This window comes from Callospermophilus lateralis, chromosome 7 (genome assembly GCF_048772815.1).
Source record: "Callospermophilus lateralis isolate mCalLat2 chromosome 7, mCalLat2.hap1, whole genome shotgun sequence".
Taxonomy (NCBI): domain Eukaryota; kingdom Metazoa; phylum Chordata; class Mammalia; order Rodentia; family Sciuridae; genus Callospermophilus; species Callospermophilus lateralis.
This window is the reverse complement of record NC_135311.1, coordinates 103,164,033-103,186,543: the sequence shown is the minus strand read 5'-3', so window position 1 is coordinate 103,186,543 and position 22,511 is coordinate 103,164,033. Positions and strand designations below refer to the sequence as shown.

General features: G+C 51.9%; 1 protein-coding gene across 2 annotated transcripts in view; it reads right to left on the bottom strand.

Moving 5' to 3' along the window:
* Positions 1 to 1,136: 1,136 nt before the first annotated feature.
* Slc1a7 (solute carrier family 1 member 7) overlaps positions 1,137 to 22,511 on the bottom strand; it is a 42,567-nt gene continuing 21,192 nt past the window's right edge. Inside the window, exons 3-11 of one of the 2 annotated variants that reach the window (XM_076862733.2) lie at positions 19,343 to 19,558; positions 11,062 to 11,104; positions 8,476 to 8,698; positions 5,515 to 5,614; positions 4,667 to 4,900; positions 3,123 to 3,317; positions 2,431 to 2,565; positions 1,849 to 1,951; positions 1,137 to 1,355 (exon numbers count right to left, since the gene is read on the bottom strand). In XM_076862733.2, coding sequence (XP_076718848.1) covers positions 1,137 to 1,355; positions 1,849 to 1,951; positions 2,431 to 2,565; positions 3,123 to 3,317; positions 4,667 to 4,900; positions 5,515 to 5,614; positions 8,476 to 8,698; positions 11,062 to 11,104; positions 19,343 to 19,558 — 1,468 coding nt within the window. Of the gene's footprint in view, positions 1,375 to 1,848; positions 1,952 to 2,430; positions 2,566 to 3,122; positions 3,318 to 4,666; positions 4,901 to 5,514; positions 5,615 to 8,475; positions 8,699 to 11,061; positions 11,105 to 19,342; positions 19,559 to 22,511 lie in introns of both variants that reach the window. The other variant, XM_076862734.2, reaches the window with a different exon arrangement.

Sequence of the window (22,511 nt, the reverse complement as noted above, 5' to 3'; positions counted from 1 at the left end):
GTCTAAGGCAAAGCATTCACCAAAGGGAACAATAGGGACTGATCTCGTTGCCCTGCCTTCTGTCAGGGTAGAGAGGTCTGTCTGCACTGTAGATCCCTGAACAAGGCCCAGCCGCAGACAGGCCTATTGAGGTAGGCCCCCTGGGCAGGCTGATTTGCACCGTTTTCTGCATGTGACAGCTCAGACAGGCCTGTTTTCACTCTGGCCACCAAGACAGGCTTATCTGCATTCTGATAGCCTGTGTTAGCCCAACAAAGAAGTGCTGCTCAGAATGTGTTCTCTAAGCCATAGGACTTGAAAAACCAAACATCTTTATTTAGTTATCACTGAATTTACAAACACAGAAAGGGTATGAACTCTGACTCCACTTTCCCACATAGGCCTTGTGGAGTTCTGACCCAAGGGAGCCACTGGCACCTGGGCCCAAGCACTTCCCTTCCTGAGGCCTGGCCTGGCCCACCCATCCCATGGGAGGCTAGCCTGGATGTGTCCACAAGGCCTTCCAACCCTGCTGAAGACATCTGTCTCCACATCAGATGAGCTTTTTGAGACATGTGGGCAGAGTCAGGGCAGGCTGTGGCCCGTGGAAGGCGGTGGGTCTGGGCCCTGTGATGGGCCCGCCCTTGAGGAGAGCCGATTAACTGAGGCCACATGCTCTAGGGTGGGGTAGGGGGCTGGCCTGGACCTGGACACAGCTGGGGCAGAAACAAGGACATTGTTATTTTGTCTTCATAAATTGGAAGCGGGCCACCCTCTCCTTCAAGAGGTGGTGGCCAAGCCCCGAAAGACTTAAGTTAGCTCTTGGCGCTAATATTGCTTGTTTTAGATCTTGAGCAAGTGTTTTCAGCTCTCAAAGCCTCAAACCTGTCATCCAGAAGGTGGGGACAATAACCCCTGCCTGGTGCTCTTTCAGGGCAGAAGTGGTCACAGCTAGGCTTTGCAGGCCATTGCTCTCTGACTGGGGTTCCTGTATGCACCTTCCCTTTTGAAGACCCCATTTTCCACCCATAGAGCCAATTCCAGCCCCTTAGCAAGGGAAGAATGTGTGAGCATATTCCCTGTGAGCTATAAGTTAAGATCCTGCCCCTGGCTCCTGGCCCCAGGGGCCTTGCCTGGTCCCTGCAGCCCCTGCATGCTCAGACATTAGTCTCAAGCTCACTGATCTCAATGGTGCAATGGTCCAGACTGGTGATGGCTGGCTCCTCATCCTGCTCCACCTGTACAGGGACATGGTGGGGGCAGGCAGGACCTAAGGTCAGCTCGGAGGGCTCAGCCACACTCTTCACACAGCCGTTCTGCTGGGTTGCCACAATCTCCTGGAGGCTCATGGGCTTGGTCTCGCAGGGTAGCAGTTTCTGGGGGAGGGAAAGAGGCCTGGTATCAGCAGGAGGGACTGAGGGTGGGTGGAGCAGTGCAAACACAGGGCTGAGGACCGTGATGGGGACTTTTCTACAGACATGAGTGGACCAAGCAGGTCACTGGACACCAGTTCCCAAGGTGCCTATAGCACACATGCGTTAGGGAGCCCTGGAGACCCTGCAGCCCCACACAAACCCACAGGTGTCGGAGTCGTTGAGCAGGACAGCCCCATCCTGCCCTGGGGTGTGAGTCTTCCCAGGGCACGGGTTGTTATATTCTATTCCTACTGTCTTCTCTTCTGTCTAGATCAGTGTTGGCCCTGGCAGGAGCTCAATAAATAAATGTTAGAGGAATTAGTCACCCTCTGTAACGGACAAGGAGACCAAGGCCCAGAGACAAGGGGAGACTGCTTGAAGGCTGCCCAGCTGGAAGGCCTGTTGCTCTGCCTGCCCCTCCCAGCTTCACCCTGCTAGTGGTCTCTGTTCTCACCTCGGTGCCTGTATCCCGAGCAAAGTCCTTCCGGCAGATGTGGGCCATGATCCCTGCAGCCAATGCATCACCCAGCACGTTAATCATGGTGCGGAATCGGTCCCTGGGAAACCAAGGTGGGCGGTGAGTGGTGGGCGTCTTGAGGGGAGCTGGAGAAGGACCATGTTTAATTCACAGGCATAAGGCCACTGCAGCAGCGGCCCAGGCAGTGCTGGGAGGCAGGGCAGAGTGCCCAAGCCCGCTCCTTGTGAGTGTTGAAGTGAGTTGGTGCAGGGTGGCTCCTGGGCACATGGCTGTGTGCTGCACAGGACCCGGTGCTTAGGTGGGCCCAACTTAGCTTAATGCTCTGCAGTCACTTTCTTGAAGTTCTTGATAATTTTTGAACAAGGGGCCTCCTGTTTTCATTTTCGAACTCTGCCCCCTCCTCCCAAATTATGCAGCCAGCCTGCAGGCGAGTAAGGCACTCCTACTGTGCTGAGCACGGCAGCTCCCTGGCTCTCTGCCCTGGGGAAGGGACTTGGCTCCCTGTCCTGCTGCCTGCTGCCCTTGCCAAGGGGTGGGACTGGGGTTGGGTGAACTCACAGAGCCCAGTCCACAGCGATGATGAGGTTGATGTCGTCGGTGGGCAGTCCCACAGAGGTAAGCACGATGACCATGGTGACAAGCCCAGCCTGGGGGATGCCAGCTGCCCCGATGCTGGCTGCAGTGGCTGTGATACTGCAGGGGGAGCGGCGAGAGGAAGAGGAGGAGCAGTAGGTGGGGATGGGGGGCTCATGTCTGGGCCCTAGCTTCAAGAAGGAGGCCAGAAGGCTGGGCCTCTGAGACAGCCACGTGGGGCCAAGGTTGCTAGGAATGCCACATTAGGTTGTTCTCATGTTCCTGCTCATGGTCCTATGACCCAGGGTCCAATCTGAGGCAAGTGTGGAAACCAGGGTGTGGCCCTGCACAGATTCTGTAGGTTCTAGAACTATCCACGGGTTCTGATTCTCCACCAGCATAGCTCTGCCCAGCTTTGCTGTGGCGTCTGATCTCCAGGGTGAGGCCTGCCCCACCCAGTGCCTGCCCTTGGCTCCAGCTACACCAGTGCTCAGTCCTGTCCCTGGCCCACCTGCAGTGTCCGCTCCTCCCTCCTGTCTAGGCCCAGGCCCTCTTCCTTGCCACGCTCGGGCACCCTGAGTCCCAGAGCCAGTGCCGACTTGCTGTGTGGCTTGGTGTGAGTCCTTCACTCTTGCTGACCTCAGAGACCCCTCCAGGGTGTGGGTGTCAGGACGCACCTGATGGTGATGATCTGGCCAAAGTCCAGCTCGTAGTTGTTGACCTGAGCAATGAAGATGGCAGCCACGGCCTCGTAGAGCGCAGTGCCGTCCATGTTGATGGTGGCGCCTACAGGCAGCACAAAGCGGGCAATGCGCCGGTCGATGTGGTTGTTCTCCAGCAGGCACTTGAAGGTGATGGGCAGTGTGGCTGAGCTACAGGCAGAGGGGCCAGAGTCTGCCCACTGCCCTTCTCCAGGGGCAAAGTCAGGCAGCTCATGAGAGGGGAGAACAGGTGCCCTGACAGGTGTGTGCAGGCACCCATGTGGGGCCTCCTTGGGACAAGAGGAGGAGCCACCACAACAGGGCACCCACTGCACCAAGGCACCCACCGTCCTCTTACTTGCTTCCTCCTGGGGCTGCGGGGAGGAGGGCTGGTGCAATGCCACGCTGCTGGGCCTAGAGATTCTGAAGTGGCGAACCATACAGGCTCTGCGCCAGACTTTGGGCCTGGAGTCAGCCTCCTGCCAGGGCCCTGGCGAGTGCCTCAACCTGGGTGCCTTGGTTTCCTTCTCCCACCCAATACTCAGAGTTCAGAACTATCGGGAGGATCAAGTCACTTGGGGCCCAGAAGAGTGCTTGGCACTGAGTCTGTAGGAGGTGCTTCGTCCAGGGTTGGGGTTGTGTGTCTGCTGGGGAAAGAGGCCTGTGGGCTTCTTGCAGACTGAGGATCTGAGGCCTAAGGAAGAGAAGACAGCAAGGGCTCCAGAGAAGAGTGAGGCCTTTGGGACAGGAAGATGGACTTGGTCCCGTGCCTCGTCCCTGGGGGGCATGGACACGTGCTGTGGGGAGCATGCCCTTTTCCACAGGGAAAGTGGCTCAGCAGTGGCTGTCACCTTCCAACTCCTTGCCCAGCAGCCTGGGTTGCACAGCTCTCTCTCCCTGGGGTCCCCCGCACTCTCCAGCCCCTGAGTGGATTATCTCACTCTCCACACAAACCTTGGGAGGGAGAGGCTCAAATGATCCCAATCTGAGTATGAGGACGCTGAGGCCCAGGGAGATCAAGGGGCAGCCCACCACCTTCAGTGTGAGAGGGGACCGTGATTTGAATCCCCCTGCCTAGCCTCACTGCCAAGGTTGAAGCAGGACATCCAGCCAAGACATCCCAGCAACAGTGGACAGGCAGAGCCCCTAGGACAGTGTGGGGTCTTCAGTGTGGGGCCTGACTCCGGCAGAAGTACCTGGGGACTGGTAAGCCAGTGGTGATTTTCTTCAGACTCTACAGCTCTTTCTCCCCTGAGATGTGGAAGCAACCCCCATTTGCATGGAGAGAGTGTTAGAGACCGTGGGCAGGGGAAGGCCATAAGAGTGATTCGGTGGAGTCTCAACCATGAAATCTCTATCCTGGGTCTTGATACCACAGCGCCATTGCCATCCCTAGGTTGTGAAGTGGGCCATATTAGCACTTTCTATGATTCTGTGGCTGTGGACAAATGATGGCTGGACAGATGGACAGAGCTGTATTCCATCCACCCCACCCTGCCCTGCTCATTCCAAGTGGATACCTGGAGGAGGTGGCCAGTGCAATGAGCAGGGCCTGGAGGACACCACGGATGAAGACGATGGGGTTCTTCCTGGTGATGAGGAAGTAGAGCAGGGGCAGGATGAAGAGGCCGTGGACCACGAGCCCGCACACCACAGTGATGGCGTAGAAACCCAGCTTCTTCCTAACAGCCTTGGGGTCATCCATCTCCAGGATCTTGCCAGCGATGAGGAACACAATGCCAAAGGGGAAGTACCTGGGGGTGGGCAGCCCTGGGCTCAGGCAGGCAGGCCCATCTCGGCCCAGGCACCATGTCACTGAATGAGACCCAGCCTAGGATCAGGCTCCCCGCATCCCTAGTACCCTTTCCCTCAACCACCCCACCCTGGGCAAGCTCTTGCCTCTGAGAAGTATCCCTGCCCTCAGAAGGCCCCCATTTCAGCCCCAGCAATGGTATAGTTCCTTGGGGGACGGTGGGCAGGCCTCTGCATTTCCTCTCTCACTATAGGTTCCTAATATCTGAATTCTGAACCAACGATTGGCAGCTGGTTCTCACTTCCAGTGTGAACTCTCTTCAAAAGCAGAGCTAAGGAGGTTCCATGGTGAGGGAAACTGAGGTGAGCAGCAGAGCCAGGCTAGCTCTCCTCCATGCCTTGCCAGAAGTAGCACGCCCAGGGCTGGAACCAGGCCTGGTCAGAGCTGGGGGTTCAGGCCTACATGATTAGCTCTGGAGGCTGAGCCTCCCGTGTAGCCTCTGCTGTGCTCCTAAGAGACCACAGGATGGGATGGACCGTGGTGACTCTCCATCTGCCCAGCACTGGAGAGGGTCAGGGGGCAGGTTGAAGAGGACCCTCCCTGGAGGAAGCTTACCACACAGCCAAAGCCACAATCTTCATGACAGACTCATTGAGACACTGGCAAAAGCTGACCAGTGGGGCCCCGCTGTCACCCATGCGGCCCAGCATGATGCCTGTGGGGACACACAGCATATCACAGGTGTGCCAGGCCAGGGCACAGGCATGTCAGTGGTGCACGCACGTACACACACACACACACACACACACACACACACACGTCCCAGCCCTGGCTGCCTCCCCAGCAGCTTTAACCAGCAGCACTGCCCCCAACTCCCATCTCCCTTTGGCCTCCACCACTGGACCTGACGGGGCCCCCACCCCGCCCTTCTCACCCCTCTCTAACCTGTCTCCACATGGCAGATGGCATCCCCTCAAGATAAAAATGCTCCTGCCAAACACCTTTGAATCCCCGCACTTAGACCATAACCAAGTTCCCACAACTTCCACTCTATATCTGACCCTGCTGTGCCACCCTCCTCGGCCCGCCCTGCTCTTCCCTTCCTCACTGTCCCCCACCTTGCTGGCCTTCCCCAGGCTTCCAGAATACATGGAGGTCTGCTCTGCCTCAGGGCCTTTGACCATCCCTTCCCAAGGCCTGAGTACTTCCTGTGGCCTAGAAGCCCCTCCCCACTCCCCTGGGCCAACTCCCAAATTATTCCCCTCTGTCTCTCGCTGAATCATTTCTGTTGCTTATTACAACTGATAACTTTGTTCCCCATTTGTCTGCTTTTTCTCCTTGTCCCTTCTGGTCCGTTAGCTCCCTGGAGGTGAGAACTGGCTTCTCAGCTGGCACACAGGAGACACCTGACAAAAACTATTGAATGACTGATGCTGAAGCCATCCCTGAAGCTCCAGTGCCCCTGGGGTATTCTGGGTTTCCCTTCAGTGCTCACAACACACTTGGAAATTACACAGGTGCAGACTGTACCATGGGGTCAGGTCCATGACACTGGACACCACCATGCCCGTCTTGAAAAGGTGATGAGACCAAGATGGGTCACAGAGCACACTCCCAGGCTGCCCTGGGGAAGCTCATGTCACATGCTCAGAGCTCAGTGACTGCTTCAGCCAGTGGGGGACAGCGTGGCATTCCCCTCCTGGCCTGTGGGACTCTTTCCCTATAGTCCACAGAGCAGCTGCCCTGTGGCGATGGGGTGAAAAGGAGGCCCTGTCTGGTTGGGCAGGAGAGGCTAGAGTTGGAGGTGACACTGGGCCTAGCCCTGCCCAGCTGGCCTGTCACAGCGTGGCTGATGTGGACCCAGGTTCCTTCTGCCAGCTCCATCCCTCCCCAGGCTACTCTTGCCCCTCCCAGCCTCCACCTGGATTTCTCTGGGGGCATCCAAGGACTCTGGCTGGATGGGAGCTAGTGTGCAGGGATCTGGGGGTGTGGCAGTAGGGTGCCCCTGCAGGCAAGGCCAAGGAGACCTCAGCACTAGCTATATCCCAGCCCCAGGGAGGGTTAGAGAAAGAAGGCTCAATTGAGGAGTCAAAGAGAACCCCATTCAGAGCACAATATTAGCACTGACAAACACGGGCACCAGCAGATGTGGGCACGGACAGAGGTGGGCACACACTAACGCTGGCTCACACTGACTTGATACACACACACAAACATTGATATGTGGACAGTTACACCTGTTCAGTAATCACCAGGTGCCTGGAGTCCCATGGGGTTTTTTTTTTGGCTTTGCTAATAGATTCCTTCTTCCATGTCCCCATCCCTAAGAGAATCTCCAGGTGGGGAAGGGAAGAATGTCCAGGTCTGAGGACTGAGTGCCAGGAATGCTGAAGGGTCCTTCCAGCACCAGCCTGCCCCATGCGCACCAGCCTGTCCTGGCCCCTTCACATGCCAGACGTTTTGGCCCAGATGATCAGAGCCTTGTCTGTCATTGTCCATTCATTTGGCCATCTGTCACTCATCTCTCCAACAGGTTGACTGAGCCCAAGGACCAGGTCATAGGGAGCTCTGCAGCTGGCTTGGCTTCTTTCTAAGTGCAGAGCATGTCCAGCTTTGTGACCCTCTGAGGAGGACACACCAAGAGGGGACAAAAGAGGAGGGTGTGGGGGACTCTTTAGGCAGCATTTGCAGGAACCAGGTGGCCTTGAACCAGGGTGGTGGTGGTGGGAAAGGGAAATGCATGAGTAGAGGGAGAATCCAGAGGCAGACCTGACAGGATTTGAACGTGGGGCTAAGGCAGAAGTGGGGGAGAAAGTGAGCCCAGATGTCTTGCAGCCAGGAGGATAAGGAAGCTGGTTACTTGAGAAGAAACCCTGGTGGAGACATGGGGAGCAGGATTGGGAGTTGTCCTAAGAAGGAAAAGGGTATTGTGGGGGCACCGCAGGCAGAGGCACAGCATAGGTTTTGTGGAGACTGAAGCTATACACCTTGGGGGCTCTTTTTAAGAACAAGAAATTTAAAAATAAAAAGGTCTAGGCCTCGGAAGGCTCCTATACAAATGAGGGGTCCTGAGCCTTGAACTTTATGGCTTCATGGTGATTAGGGGCCTTGGGGACCCAGAGAAGAGTAGCTGGGGAAGGGCGTGGACAGGGAGGACACTGTGCCTAAGAAATGGCTCTGAAGAGAGAAGTGGCCAGTGAGAAGCCCTGGGGGTGGGGTGGGGTGATAGACCTTAAGTAAACAGTGGCACCCCTCCCCATCCTTTCCAGGCCTTAGTGAAAGGTTCAGGGACAAGCTGCTGGTCGGGACTGGAGACACAAAAGAAGAGGGAGAGCCAGTGTCCCTGGAAGAAAATCGGTCCTCAGGGATGGGGATTCTGAGCGAGGACCCCCTGGCTTGCTGTGGGGGTGGGGAGGTGGACACCCTCAGTGAGGGGGGCTCCAGCCACTCTTTGCCTAGGAAAAGGAAGAAGGGCCTGGAGGGCTAGAGGGCTCCAGGTTACTTAGAGAGCTGGATGGCAGGATGCCAGGAGGGGACGGCTGCTGGGCACTGTGGGGGTGGGCAGGTAGCACATACCCATGGTGGCAGAGAAGATGACGATGCCCAGCACATTCATGCCATCGCTGGTGCCTGGCTCTGACTTGTAAACTACCTCAGGTGCCGGGGTCAGGTCCAGGGCGAAGTTCTGCACACGAGAGCCATTCTCTTCCTGGACTCCATAGATGAGGATCCTCCGAGGAGAGGCTTCCTCTGAGGCCACCTTGGGTGACTTGATAACTGGAGTGGTCTTGGTGCGGTACTGGTGGGTGACATTCCAGCCAGAAGGAGTCAGGATCCGGTGTTATGATATCAACAACAAGAAGAATGTCTCAAAAGCACATTTGCATCTCCTTATATCTTATCCAATTGACAGTAGCCTTGTGAGGTAGGCAGGGCAGGGGTTATTATTAATACTTTATCCAAAAGAAACTGAGATTCCTTCCTTCATTCACTACCTGGAGTGCCTGCCTCCAGCTTTCCAGCCTCTTCTGATATGCATCAGAACACCACCTGGTTCCCTGTCTGACCATCTGTCCCTCTACTGAGATACGTCTCCCCACAGGAGCCATCCACCTACCCACCAGCCAGCCTGCTTCCCACCTGGTGGGAGTGGGGGCTTCCCTCTGAGACAGCTCCACTTGCCTTCAGCCTGCCTCTCATCCTCCTCTGTCCCTAGAGCATTCCTGGATCTCTCCTCCTCAGGCCTCAGGGGCTGGGAACCCAAAAAGGGAAGCCCTCACCCTCCTGAACATCACAGTATCAATAAGATAATCCTTCTATGGGGTGAAAAGAACCAGGCAGGAAATACATGGGACCTAGGTCTCTAAGCTTCCTTTTTCCTCATTTGTAAAATGGAATCATAACAGCATCTATCTTGCTGGATTAAAGAAAACTGTACACACACATATATAGTGTCTACAGCAGTTCTGGGCACATGGCAAGGCCTGTGTACACTTTACTGCCACCCTCAGCAGCAGTGAAAACAGCACCCAAGGCTCTGTGCTGGGTGCCAGAGATACAAAAATGAACCAAATACGAGTTCTGCCCTGAAAGTTTGGGAGAGGGAGTGACTAGCATGACTAGCTCTGCCTGGAGGAGTCAGACTACCTTACAGAGAAGGGACTTTTTGGTTTAAGTCTTGAAGGATGAGTAGGGGTTTGTTAAAAGAAAAAGATTACTCCAAGAAGGCATAAGGTAGAGTGATATTCTCTTTCTCTGTTGCCTTTAATAATTTCCTACCATAGTTGGCAGCGAGACCCTGCATAATCTGGCTAATTCTGAAGGCAAAGACCCAAGATATTAGTGACTTATGCAGGCTCCTCATTTGGAGCTCCCTTCCCAACCCTCAGCTATCTCCTTTGTGTCCTCAGCCCAACACAGGGCCCAGCCCCAGGAAGGGGCTCAGGACACACCTGCTGGGTTGAGTCAACCAAACAGCTGACATGAGGAAGGAGAGGAGAGCTGTTAAAAATGCAGACAAAGATGGAGGTGCAAAGAAGTTTACCACAATTTCTAAAAGAGGCAAAACTTTGAAAGCAACCTAAAGGAACACTGAAAGGGGCATGGGTCAGTAAATGACGGTCCAGCCTTCCCACGGCTCCTATATTACCACTCAGTGTTGTGCTTTTAAGGATCAGTTAGTAGCCAGGGAAAATACTCATGTATGATGAAAGAGGGTGGGGGGAACAGGATATAAACCGTGCATGTACTACAATCCTTATTTAATTAAAAAGTATAGATAGATAGACATAGATATAGATATAGATATATACACATACGTACATGGACTAGAGACATACTATCTGCTACCTCTCCTGCTGGTACTGCCAGGACACCTTTCTAGATGAGTCAGCTATCTAGAATTTTTTTTTTACTTTATTTAATATTTTCCTAATTTTCTACAGTGAACATTGTAACTATTCTTATTAGGGAGTAAAAGGATTATTTAAGAAAAAAAAAAGGAAAAAGTGGGCTGGGGTTGTGGCTCAGAGGGAGAGCGCTCGTCTAGCATGTGTGAGGCACTGGGTTCCATCCTCAGCACCACATAAATAAAATAAAGACATTGTGTCCACCTATAATTAAAAAATAAATATTAAAAAGAAGAAGAAGAAGAGGAGGAGGAGGAGAAGAAGAAGAAAAGAGACTTAGCAGGGCTGGTGTGTGGCTCAGTGGTGGAGCACTTGCCTCACACATGTGAGGCCCTGGGTTCCATCCTCAGCACCACATAAAAATAAATAAACAAAGATATTGTGTCCATATATAATTAAAATATATATATTTAAAAAACAAAAGACTTAGCAGCCAGCTGAGCCTGAGTCTTTCCAGCAGCTGGTGGCCTAACCTTGGACAAAATCATCAAATCCTTCTGAGCTTCAGTCTCCTCAGCCAGACAATGGGGCTGATCTGACCTCAGTGTGGGTTCCTGTGAGGACGGTGAGGAGGTGTGTGAGCCTCTGTGTGCACCGAGGGCCTCACAGGCACTCAGCCAGGCTCCCCTCCACCCAGTAATTGTTCTTCATGGGGTACGGACATGGAGGCTCTGAGGACCTAGGTCCCCCCATCTCTCCTCTGGCATCCTGCCTCCTCAGGAGCCTGGGAGGCTGGCAGGACCCACTTGCTCACCTGTTTGAATGTGGCTTCCACCAAGTTGGCTGGGAACATGTTCCTGGGAAGAGAGTCAGCGAATGAAGAATTGCAGAGCCCCGGTCTGGAGAGCCCTCCCTTGGCAGCCCAGGCCCTCCACGAGCCAGCCCCTCTCCCTGCAGTCTCCTCTCCCCACACAGCTGGCCCTGCCGCCATCACCCACAGCAACCGGACCAGGCCTTTGCACTTTTCCAGCCCCAGGCCTTGCTCATGCCGTTCCCTCTGCCTGGAATGGCCTCCGGCTTCTCTGCCTGACCAACTCCTCAATCACAGTCAAGCGCCACTTCCTCTGCCCAGGCCTGTCTGACTCTCTACCTCTGTCTGCCTCTCCTTGAAGGCAAGTCTCGGTTGCTCACATCCTATCTGTGGGGCCTGACACAGGACCTGGCTCAACCATGGGATAATCACATCATCCCGTGGGATAGGGATTGTTCCCAGGACCGCCCCCACATGTGTCAAAATCCGAGGTTATTCAAGTCCCTTGTATAAAATGATGTAGTATTTGCATATAACCTACACAATCCTCCTATATAAAGCATCTCTAGGTTACTTATAATAGTTAATATGATTTAAATGTGGTGTAAATAGTTGTAAATTGTCTGGGGAATGATGACAAGGGGGAGAAATGACACAAGTGCAGTTTTCCTCCAAATAGTTTTGATCTTCAGTTGGTTGAGTCTGTGGATATGGAACCCATAGATACAGAGTTGATTGTGTTTTCATTAATGTTTTATTATAAAGCTTAAAATGAAGCCAGTCTTGTCCTGCCAGCTTTAAAGAAGTAACTGTCAAAACAATGTGACACAGACAGCCATCAGTGGAAGGACAAAGATGCCAGAACCTCAGCCCAGAAATAGAACCCAGGACCTTTCACATTTCACATCACAAATCAGTGAGGAATGGGAGGGCTCATCATGGATTGCTGCTGGCCAACTATTTGGGAAAATAAACGTTAGATCCTTGTTTAACACCTTTTACCAAAATAAATTACAGATGGTTTCAAAACATACATAATTGGAAAAAAGAAAAAAGAAACCCAAAACCAGGCATGGTGGTGCACAAGTATAATCCCACTTACTTGGGAGGGTGAGGCAGGAGCATCTCAAGTTTGAGGATGGCCTGGGCAATTTAGCAAGACTTTGTCTTAAATAAAAAATTAAAAAGGACTAGGGATGTAGCTCAACACTGCTGTGTTCAATCCCCAGTACTAATGAATAAATAGTTAGAAGAAACAAAAGTTAATATTTTTATCATCTCTCAGATTATGAAAGGACTCTCTAAAAACAAATGAAGCAATTGAGGGAAAAAAAAAGTTACTACACTAAAAATAAGAAATTCCTAAGTGCACTCTGGTATCCTGGATTACATCCTGGAACAGAAAAAACAAATGACATTAATGGAAGCTGATGAAATCCAAATGAGATCTGTAACTTAGTTAATGGTGTTGCACTCACTTAATTCCTTAGTTTTGATTAAAGGACCTTTCTTTCTTTTTATTTTTTTAAAGGACCATTTTTATATAAGATGCTAACTAACATCCAGGGTGGGGTAGGGGATCTTTTCTTTGCAATTTTTTTTTTTTTTTTGACAAAATGAAAAGCTAAAAAAAAAAAAAAAGCAGGTCTATAAGAAGGATTACAATACAAATGAGATTATAAGGCAAATGACCAACTAGGGAGACCAGATGACCAAGCGTTATTTAAAAGGTTCACAAATCTTGCCCTTATTCCCGTGCTCCCAGCCAGTCTCCCCTCACAGAGTACCAGCTCCCTGGAGGGCAGAGACCTCTGTTTTGATTCCGGTGGTGTCCCCAGGATCTGGAAGAGGGCCTGGCACACATCAGGGACTCAGCAACTATTTGCTGCATAGACAAACAAACAAAAGGACCCCCAAAACAGTAATGCCTCCACAGGCAAATGATTGGAAGATAGGCCCAGGCAATTTACTTTCCAAAAGAGATGCACTTGGGCAAAAACACTTTTAAAAAATGTTTGGCTTTATCAATGCATGAAAGACATTTCCACTTATGAAAGTGACCATGTGTTTTTTAAAATGAAGTCCACATGCTGGGGAGATGGGCACCCTCAGGTGGATCTGGGAGTGACCTTTTCTTTCCCAAAGCAGTTTAGCAATTCATGTCCAGAGTCTTAAAAGAGTTTATATCCTTGTCTTTATAGGAATTCTCCTTCTAGGAATCGATTTGAAATCAGAGATGCTAAAAAGACTCTTGTTCCAGCTTGTACTTGCTGGAACAGTCCATGTGCAACACACTCACGCTGCTCTCCTCCTAGATCACCCTCCCACTCACTTTTGTTCTTGGCAAATCTCTTCTCTCTCTCAAGACTCAGTTCACACATGCATGGAGTTAGACACGTGGACGTGAGTGTGCACGCTTTCTTAACCCTACTCCCAAGCAGCCACCGCTGGAGGCAGACGCTGTCATGTTTTCACTGCTGCCAAGACTCTGGTTCAGTGTACATATATGGCCAGAGGAAGAGGGTTAGAAGGAGCTAGCAAAGCAGAAGGCTGGTCATGGGTATGTTGTGACCCAACCATCATTTACCCATTCCCCAGGAGTTTCAGCTTTGTCACAAGGGAGAGAAGAAGCAAAGGTCAGGAACTGGGATCTCAGAGGTTTGAAGAATTTTTTTTTTCCTATGAGAGATAAGCAGATCTCTGCCACCAGTATGGGAGCAGCCCGCAAAAATCTTTCTGATGTCAAGCAGACCAGAAGCACAGTGCCTGCATTTGTGCCAGGAGCATGCATGTACAACCTGCTGGGGTACATGGTCCACCTGCCTTGGGCATCTGGGCATCAATAGTTTGAAAATCTCTCCCAGGTTTAGCTCCAGGAGATTCAAGTGACTTAATCCGAGGTTGTTTTCTAATGAAATTTGAAGGGAAATCTGCTTTAGCTTGAGCAGAAACTAAAGAACATGTAAAAGATCAGGAAAAACCAAATGGAATTTGTACCTGGTATGTACATTCCTTTGAACCTTCCTTTAACGTCAGCACAACGTCATCATCACGCTGATGATGAAAGCCAAATGCTAAGCATGGCAGTGCACACAGATGACCAAGCATGAGATCCTGATGCATGAGAGTTGCCCGCCTCTGGACCACTCATTTAGGAGAAAATGCAGGGCTTTATCCCCCCGCTAGGAATCAATCACCTAACCTCTGCTGTTGCAGGTTTCTCTTAACAGCCTGGAGCAGTTCCTGACTGACATATTTGCTCGTACTAACATCAGGGAACTGCAGATTTAATCAAGAATTTTGCTTTGGATTATTATTTGGGGAAAATGTACAACATTTTCTTTTGGCTTTGAATATCCATGGGAGTCATTTCTGCATGTCCGGTGAGGCCTGTGCTCCTGGTGGCAGCTACAATGTGACTGGAGACAATTACCATGCCTACAAATCCCCACACACTCCCTGTGCATTTCTGTGGGCAGGGCCAAGGTCCATCTCCAGACTTCCCCCTCACTTATTATTTGAGTTCTCACTATGACAGTTTCAAATTAGCCCCCAGTCACTTGTCTCTAATCCAGGCCCCAAAGGTGGAGATTATTTCTTTTCAAACACAGCTTCTGAGAGTTTTGTCCAGTCCCTGAGATGGTAACTAGGAGCTATAGAGCCAAGTCATTACTCAACCTCTGTGGTGTTTTAATAAGATTGCGGGGGGGGGGGGAGGAGAAAAAGAAAAAAAATAAGAAAAAGAAAGAATAAGGGGCCAACTCTGATTAGTGTTCCGCGTGGGTTTTTTCTGTGAGGCTGCACAGGGATCAGACGTCAGTTTTCTGGAGCCCCCAGTTGGAGCCTTGGGAAATGAATTCATGTCTCGGCAGGTCATCCAGGGACACAGCCTGTTGCACTCCTCTGGAATCATCCTGACACATGGACACAAATCTTTGCACCCCTGGAGGTGAGCTGTGTGGCTTCTTCTCCCCTGTGCAGTCAGCCCCTGCATCTTTCTGGCTTTTCATTTGTCATATCTGCCCCCACATCCCAGTTCCCTGTCCCAGTCATACATTTTCTTGTTCAGTCAAAAACATTTGCAGGCACCTGCTCTGGTCTCTGGGAAGGAGACCCCAGGTACCTTCACTGCCAGTGTCCTCATTGTCCTCACATCCTCTCAGAGGATGACAGTGGCATCTCTCACACCCTTCTTATCTATAGATGGGAGACAGCCCTATTGCAGAGCCTTGTATTTACCACCCCACACCCAGTTTCTATTACAATGTCTTTATCCAGAGCCGGTTCTTAGTAAAGGTGGGCTGCTTTGGGTGTGGGTGACCACATCTGCTCCCTGGGCATCTCTATACCAAATTTTGTCCACTCCATCCTTCTCCAGCTCATTCTTCCCAACCTCACCAGCTTCTCCTCCCTTTCTTTTTTATTTATTTTGCTGTGCTGGGGATCAAACCCAGGGTGTCAAGAATGCTAGGCAGGCCCTCTTCCACGGAGCTGCCCTCCAGCCCCAGCTTCCCTTTCTAAGGCCAAACAGCCAACCCCACCCTGGGGACATGCAAGGTACAGGAGGTTGAGCTGTCCTGTTGCTCTAGAATCTGCTTCCAGAAGCTTCAGCTCATTCTCTGCTGCTTGTTCACTGGCTCGTGGGCCTTGGTGTGTAGAACCACAGAACCGGAGGCATCTTGAGAATCACTGGAAACTGAACTGTGGAGAGAGGGCTTGGCCTGGTCAGGGTCACACAGTGGCTTATGGCTGGCAATGCTGAGAAGAGACCGCAGGTCTCTCAGGTTCTGGTTCTCCACCCCAGAAAGCATGTGACCCCTCCCCGCAGCCCCACTCTGACCAAGAAATAGTGACGGTGATGCCCAACCACCCAGTTTTGCAAAAGCCTCAAAGCAGAAGGATCAGTTTTCACCATGTGAGAAGCAGCTCTGGAACATTTGACTTTGACATGTGTGTCTGATCCAAAGTTCTGCAGTCCCTGATCAGGGGAGGCTGTGCAGGGGAGGAAAGATCTGCTCCAGCACCCACCACTTCTTCTACCACGTGGAGAAGCTGTTTGGAATCACAGAATCCAAGAAATGATGAGTCATAGGCACCAGATCCTAGAAATAATGATCTTAGAAATGAGGCTTCTCCAAGTTCTTCCTGCCTTGGCTGCCAGGACACTCGATCTCCTCCTGTCCCCACTTGTGTTCCATTTGCTCCTGTAGCCTCCAGCATAGCTGTGCACCAAGGCTGGTCCTGAGCCTCTGTGGCTGGAACACAGGGTGTTTCTCCTGGGTGATTCCAGCTCCTCCCAGGGCTTCAGACCCCAACTCCACTGAAGACTCTGTGTCCCATGTATGCATTCAGCAGATACCTAGTACCTGCTCTGTGCTGTTCCAGGCTCCAAGCCTGGATCTCTCCAAGTAGAGATCTGGCTACAAGGGGTATATTCCAGTGGGGGCCACAGAAGAAGAAATAAAGAAGTTCATGGATGTGATAGTGTCTGTAGTCATGAAGGCTGTCCGAAAAAGCAAAGAGAAGGGAGGGAGAGAGAGAATGGGGTGGGGAAGGGACCATGAGGACCTTCTGAAGGTGATACTGAGCAGAGACATCGACAGAGTGAGGGAAGGGGCCATGTGCTCCCCCATCAAGGCCATTCAGAGAGGCACCAATGTCACCAAGACAGGAGCACACTTGACATGGAGGAACAGCGGAGGCCAGTGTGGCCAGGGTCAGGGGAAGGAAGGGAGAGTTGCCTCTCCCACTCTGAGTCTGGGCTTGACCGTGTGATTTCCTCTGGCCAAGAGGATGCTCATAGACTTGCCAAAAGCAGAGGCTTGAAAACATACTCACAAGCTTCTATTTCCTCTCTTTCTCCTCTACCTTCAGCATAAAAGGATGCTCAGACAAGCTGTCTCCTAGAATCCTGTTGGCACCCTGAATGAAGCTGGACTGGCCTGCCAGAGTAAAGACCACACGCAGCCCTGCTGAGCCATGTCAGCCAAGCCATCCATTCCACAGTGGGGCCATTGGCCTCCTGCAGGCCATGACTGAGCTCAGCCAAATCAGCAGATCCTCCCAGCTGACTGTAGACTCCTGGTGGTCATTTCAAACACAAAAATCTTAGTTTGTTACACAGCAGTAACTGACTGACACAGAGAGTGAGAGTTTTTTTAAAGAGGGGGAGAGAAGCTGTGCTAGGCATGTATCCCCATGGGGGATGAGAGGAATGCTTCTCCCTAAACTGAAGCCAGGAGAACTATTCAGAGATCTTGGCTCATGTTCCCCAGGGTTTGAGGAATGTAGGGGCTGGTGCCTGACTCATGTCCAAAGGCCCTGGGAAAAACCTGCACTTCTAACAAGAATATGTATTCTTTCCCATGGGCCAGTCACAGAAGGGACTCTGCCCAAGAGCATCACCTAGAGGGGTGAGTTGACCACAGCAGAGGGATTAACCAGAGATCAGGCCTGAGGAGGGTGTTTGAAGCAGACAGATGGAAGAGATATAAAGATGTAGATCAAATGAACCCACAAAAATATCCCTGAAGAATCTCAACCAGGGAGCCCCACTGCAGCTTACTCATCCCGGTAAGGAGGATCTTGCAGTGCCCCCAGCCTCCCCTCTCTCCTTGCTGCTCCAACCCTAGTGCTGGCAGCAGAGGAGCAGACAGAAGAAAAGAAACACTGACGATCCTCTTCCCACTGCAGCTTCCTGAGCTTGATCAGATCCTCAAGGCTAGGACAGGATTAGGTTTAAATTGAATGAGTTTGGAGTTTTAATATTAGACAGGCCGAGACTCCTTATATCCTAAATTGGCTGGAAAATGAGAGGGACAAGGAGGACTCCACAGGGCAAGTTTAACGGGGTAGCAGATCAAGTCCACCAAGCCATTCCCAGGTGTGTGTGCTTCTGCAGGCACCGTCTAGTCCCTCGTCCACATTCACATGGTCCTGGGAAAGACACCATCAGAGCCACCTACTGCCTCTACCCTGGTACTTTCCAAACCTCCAAATCAAGCTCACTCTCTCCCACAAGACTGAGATCTGTCCCTGCACTGGCACTTCCTGTGGCTTGGTGACCACATTGCTGTCCACTTGGATTATCAGGCCAGAAACATGCATGTCAGCGCCACTCACCTCCTCCAGCCTCACTTCCATTTCTTCTTCCCCCTGTTGATGCTACCCCCTGAGCTGCTGCACAGTCCCCATCCTATCCCCCACCCCACAGCCGCCAGTCCCTGGATCTACCTTCTCCTCCCACCCTACCCCTGCTTCCACCCAGAGTCACTCTCACAGCCAAAGCCTTCTGAATTGGATCATGCCACTCCTCTGCTTAAAACCTATTTCCTGGGGCCGTTACGGGCCTCCAACCAATTGCCCAGCAACACCTTCCATGTCTCTCCTCACACAAATGCTGCAGTCAGGCTGGATGGCTGCGGGCCCTCCCTCCCACACCATTCCCTCCCATCTCCAGACCTGCATCCATCCCTGCCCTCCACCACCTCCCTATCCCCTTCTTTAGACTTCTTTTTGCTCCTACCCCATCACAGCACCCATCCCTGATATAGTCTCTACCTATTTCTGTATCTTTCTCTCCTAGAAGGCAGGGTGAGGGACAGGAGAGGGGCTGCCTGCAGGGAGTCTGTGGGGAGGTGTCCCTTCTGGCTCTATGGCTGAGTCTGCAGGACTTTCCTGGGGACAAGGGCTCAGGTCCATGGCACATGGTCAGCAGAGCTGTTGCGGCACCATAATGGTGGCCAAGAGCACCATCCTGGGATTTAGACAGGCCTGGATGGAATCCTGCTCCTACAGTCTACCTGCTGGATACCCCTGGAAAAGTCACACCACCTCTTGGAGCTGCATGTCTTCACCTGTGAAAAGGGGACCTTTTCTTTGTTAGAAAAGAGGAGGAGACCCATCCTTTCAGGCCTCCAACCCCATAGGTTAGGTGCTCACAGCTGCTTATGGAATCAGCAGGTGCTCACTGACCCTGCTCTGACCAAAACGCAGGCATGGGAGCAGGCCTGTCCTGCCCTCCTGCTTCTGGACTGATGGGGCAGGTAGCAGCAAGAGCTCAGATGGAAACCTGGGCTGGGGGACAGGGACATGCTCCTCATTGACTTCAGGGTCCCAGGAGCTCAGGGCTTTGGCAGGACCTCCAAGCCTGCTTCTTGTTACCACACATAATAGAGCAGCTCCCAGTAGCCCCCAGCGTCTGCCCTATCCTACCCTGAGGAGGCCATGCAGGGCACCCCTGGCCAGGTGTGCACTCCTAAGCAGGGTATCAGTAGCAAGTTACCGGATGAGGTCCAGCAGGGCGTCCGCCGAGCTCATGACAGGCTTCCCACTCTGCTCTGTTATCTCCTTCTGGGCTGCACCACCTGGGTGGATGATGGAGACCATGATGATGCCCACGATAACGGCCAAGAAGGTGGTCCATAGGTAGTATGCCACGGTGAGGATGCCCAGGCGGCTAGAGGTCTTGGCATCCAAGGAGGCAAGGCCAGACATCAAGCTGGGAGGAAGAGATAGGTCAGGTCTATGGGAAGCACACAGGCCCTGGCAGTGTGACCACCCTAGCCCCCTCCTGGCTGTGCTCAGCCCTCTGCTCCCAACCCCCCGCATGCTCCAGGGAACCCTCTTCTCAGTAATCCAGTCCTGTGGCTCCTGCTAACCTCTTTCCATTCTGCTCTCCTCTTGACACCCAGGGTCACCAGCCTAGCTGTTCACACCTTTGCTGGTGCTGTTCCCTTGGTGTGGTTCCCTTCTTCTCAGAAGTTTCTCTGGCCTAACTCCTACCCACCAGGCTCAGTGTCATCTCTTCAGCAAAGTCTTTTTAGACTACCTGCCTCTCTCCCACAGTTAGGAGCCCATTCTGGGGCTCTCCCAACCCCCCAGCCTCCTCTATCACGACCCTGGTTATCACCGTCTGTTGACCTGTCTCTGTCTGTCTCTGGATTGAGTGATATGAGAGGGACAGGTCTGATTATCTGTGAGACCCCAGTCCCCAGCACTAGCCAAGTCTCAGCTTTGCTGAGTGAATCAATGAGTGAGAAGCCAGTGAGCCCACTGGTCGGTGACCTGGGCCTAGCTAGAGTCCTGCCAACATGTTACGCGACCTCTGGCAAGCAAGTCATCCTTCCATGTTGGGGCCTCAGGAGTCCCATCTCCAAAATGAGAACAAGAGTGGACCCCCTCTCAGAGAGGAGCCAGCCTGGGCCATCGTGGGTTGGTGCCTAGACCAGATCTCCCTCGTGGGAGGCTGTGTGGAGGGCGCTTGCGGATCGCTCGCCACTCAGTTCTTCCCCATTGCTGGCCACCCCCATCTGACCCCTCTGTCCACTAGTGCAGGTCAGACCCAGAGAGTCTGTGGCTGGTGCAGGGGTGTGGAGAGGGTGGGGAAGGGGAGGGACAGAGATTAATTAAGGAAATGCTTGTGCTTTGTTTTGTTGCCAAAAGGATTTTTTCCCCAAAGCTCTTTCATTCTCTCAGATAAGGGAAATATTTGTCTGGTTTTAATCATGTAAACAAGAGCAGATAATCCCTCCCCATCCATCCACGCTCTTCTTATCAGACTACAGGCAGCAGCAGCCAGTGCCAGGCCAAGGCTAGGACAAAAGGCCCATTCCCTGGCCTGAGCCCTGCTGTCCTGCTCATTGCCACATGGCTGGCCTGCCATATGAAGACACAGGGCGTGTGCATGGACTAATATGTGACAACAATCCCACCATTAGGTACAACTAGAGTGCGCCAGTACAAAATGTGGAGGAAAAGAAGTAGTTGTTATTAATTTTCTTAACATAATTATAAGCTCTTTCTAGGTTATTCTTAGCAGTCAATAAACTGTCTAAATGTTCAAACAAGAATAAACTGGAAAAGTTTAGGGGGGGAAACAAAAGAGGCAAGGGTCCCTCCTCCCAGAAGCCTTTCCTGATCACCCTGCTGAAAGGAACCCCTTATCTGAGCTCCCACAGTCCCCACCTCACTGAATTACTGACTGTTTTCTAGAAGCACCTTCCAGGCCAGGTTGGTATCTGCTGAGTCCACCCAGAGCTAGCCCCAGGCTAGTCCAGTAGCTTGTTGTTTAATGAATGAGTGATTGAATGAATGAATCAATGTTTAGAATTGCTGTCATCTTCCTTTGCCAGGATGCCATATGTTAGTGATGGGCTTAGGGTGGGGCTCAGACATAAATCCTGAAGGGCTCATAATGGGATTGTGTAGCTGGAGGAGCTGGGCTGTTGTAATCATTATCCAGGAGATTACCCCAGGCCAGAGCCAGCACATTGACCCCAAACCAAGCAGTCCTCTCTCCCAACAGAATTCCATAGGCAAGTCCAGCTACCTCAGGCCTTGAGAGAAGGATCAGACCAACTGGATTAGAACTCAGGCCCCAACTCCAGACCTGTCTTTTTAAAATTTGTGCCACTCTGTGTCATGCCCTGTGCCCAAAGAGAGAAGTCAGCACCCGTTCCTGACTTTAGGGAGCTTCTACTCCTGCAGTGAGTAGGGATGGAGACAAAAATCTGGGATAGGAGGGGATGTGAAATAACCACAGGACAAGGTGGATACATTGGTATGGCAAGGAAAGAGACAAGAAGGACTATCTATCTCTCTAGGGGATGAGGGTTAACTCCAGCTAGGACAGTCAGGAAGGGCTTCTTGGAGGAGGTTCTTAGAAGATAAGGAAGAGTTGGAGGTGGGGCAGATGTGCCAGGGAAGGGGATAACAGAAGGTAACGGGGAGGCTGAAAGCGTGGGGCCACTGTGCTGTTCAGTGTGGACAGAGTTCAGGTCATATTTGAAGAATGGTGATGGGACAGAAAAGACCAACTGAATGCAGGAGTGGGTGGCCTTGAATGTCAGACAGGGGGCACTGAGAGCCACCAAGGTGGTGCCCAGAGTTGGGAGCAAGGGCCTGGCAGAACTTTAGCATAATTCATCTAGCAGAATTTGCTGGATGTTTGAGGAAGAGAACTAAACACTCCTTGCATTTGAGAATATCAGAGGAAAATGTACCCGAAGGGTACTGGAATGGTCCCTTTAAGGGCAAAGACTTAGATCAAAAAGTGCAGCAAGTCCGTGTGCCAGAGTTCTAAGCAGCCTTTACAATGGATGGTATCACTGAGAAGATGCTCCTAATCTAATGCAATGGAGAAAAGCAATTTACCAACTTGTTATAGCCCTGCAGGAAGCCCTCGAGGTAAGTGAGCCCTCTCCAGCTTACTGGGCAGAATGTAGAGAGATATATTTGAGGGATTATGCGGTAGAGGGATAAAAACCAGACTTCAGAAAGGGGTAAAGAGGCCTGGAGGAAAAAATAGCCCTAACAGGGATGGTGCCAACACAGGGACAAGCAGCATGGGAGGCAGGAAATACAGGCTCTGGACAGAACATGATCTCCACCCCGAGCCCTGTGGGTCCCTCATTCCTCTAGAAAGGAGAGAGAGGGCTGCCTGAGAAAATGGA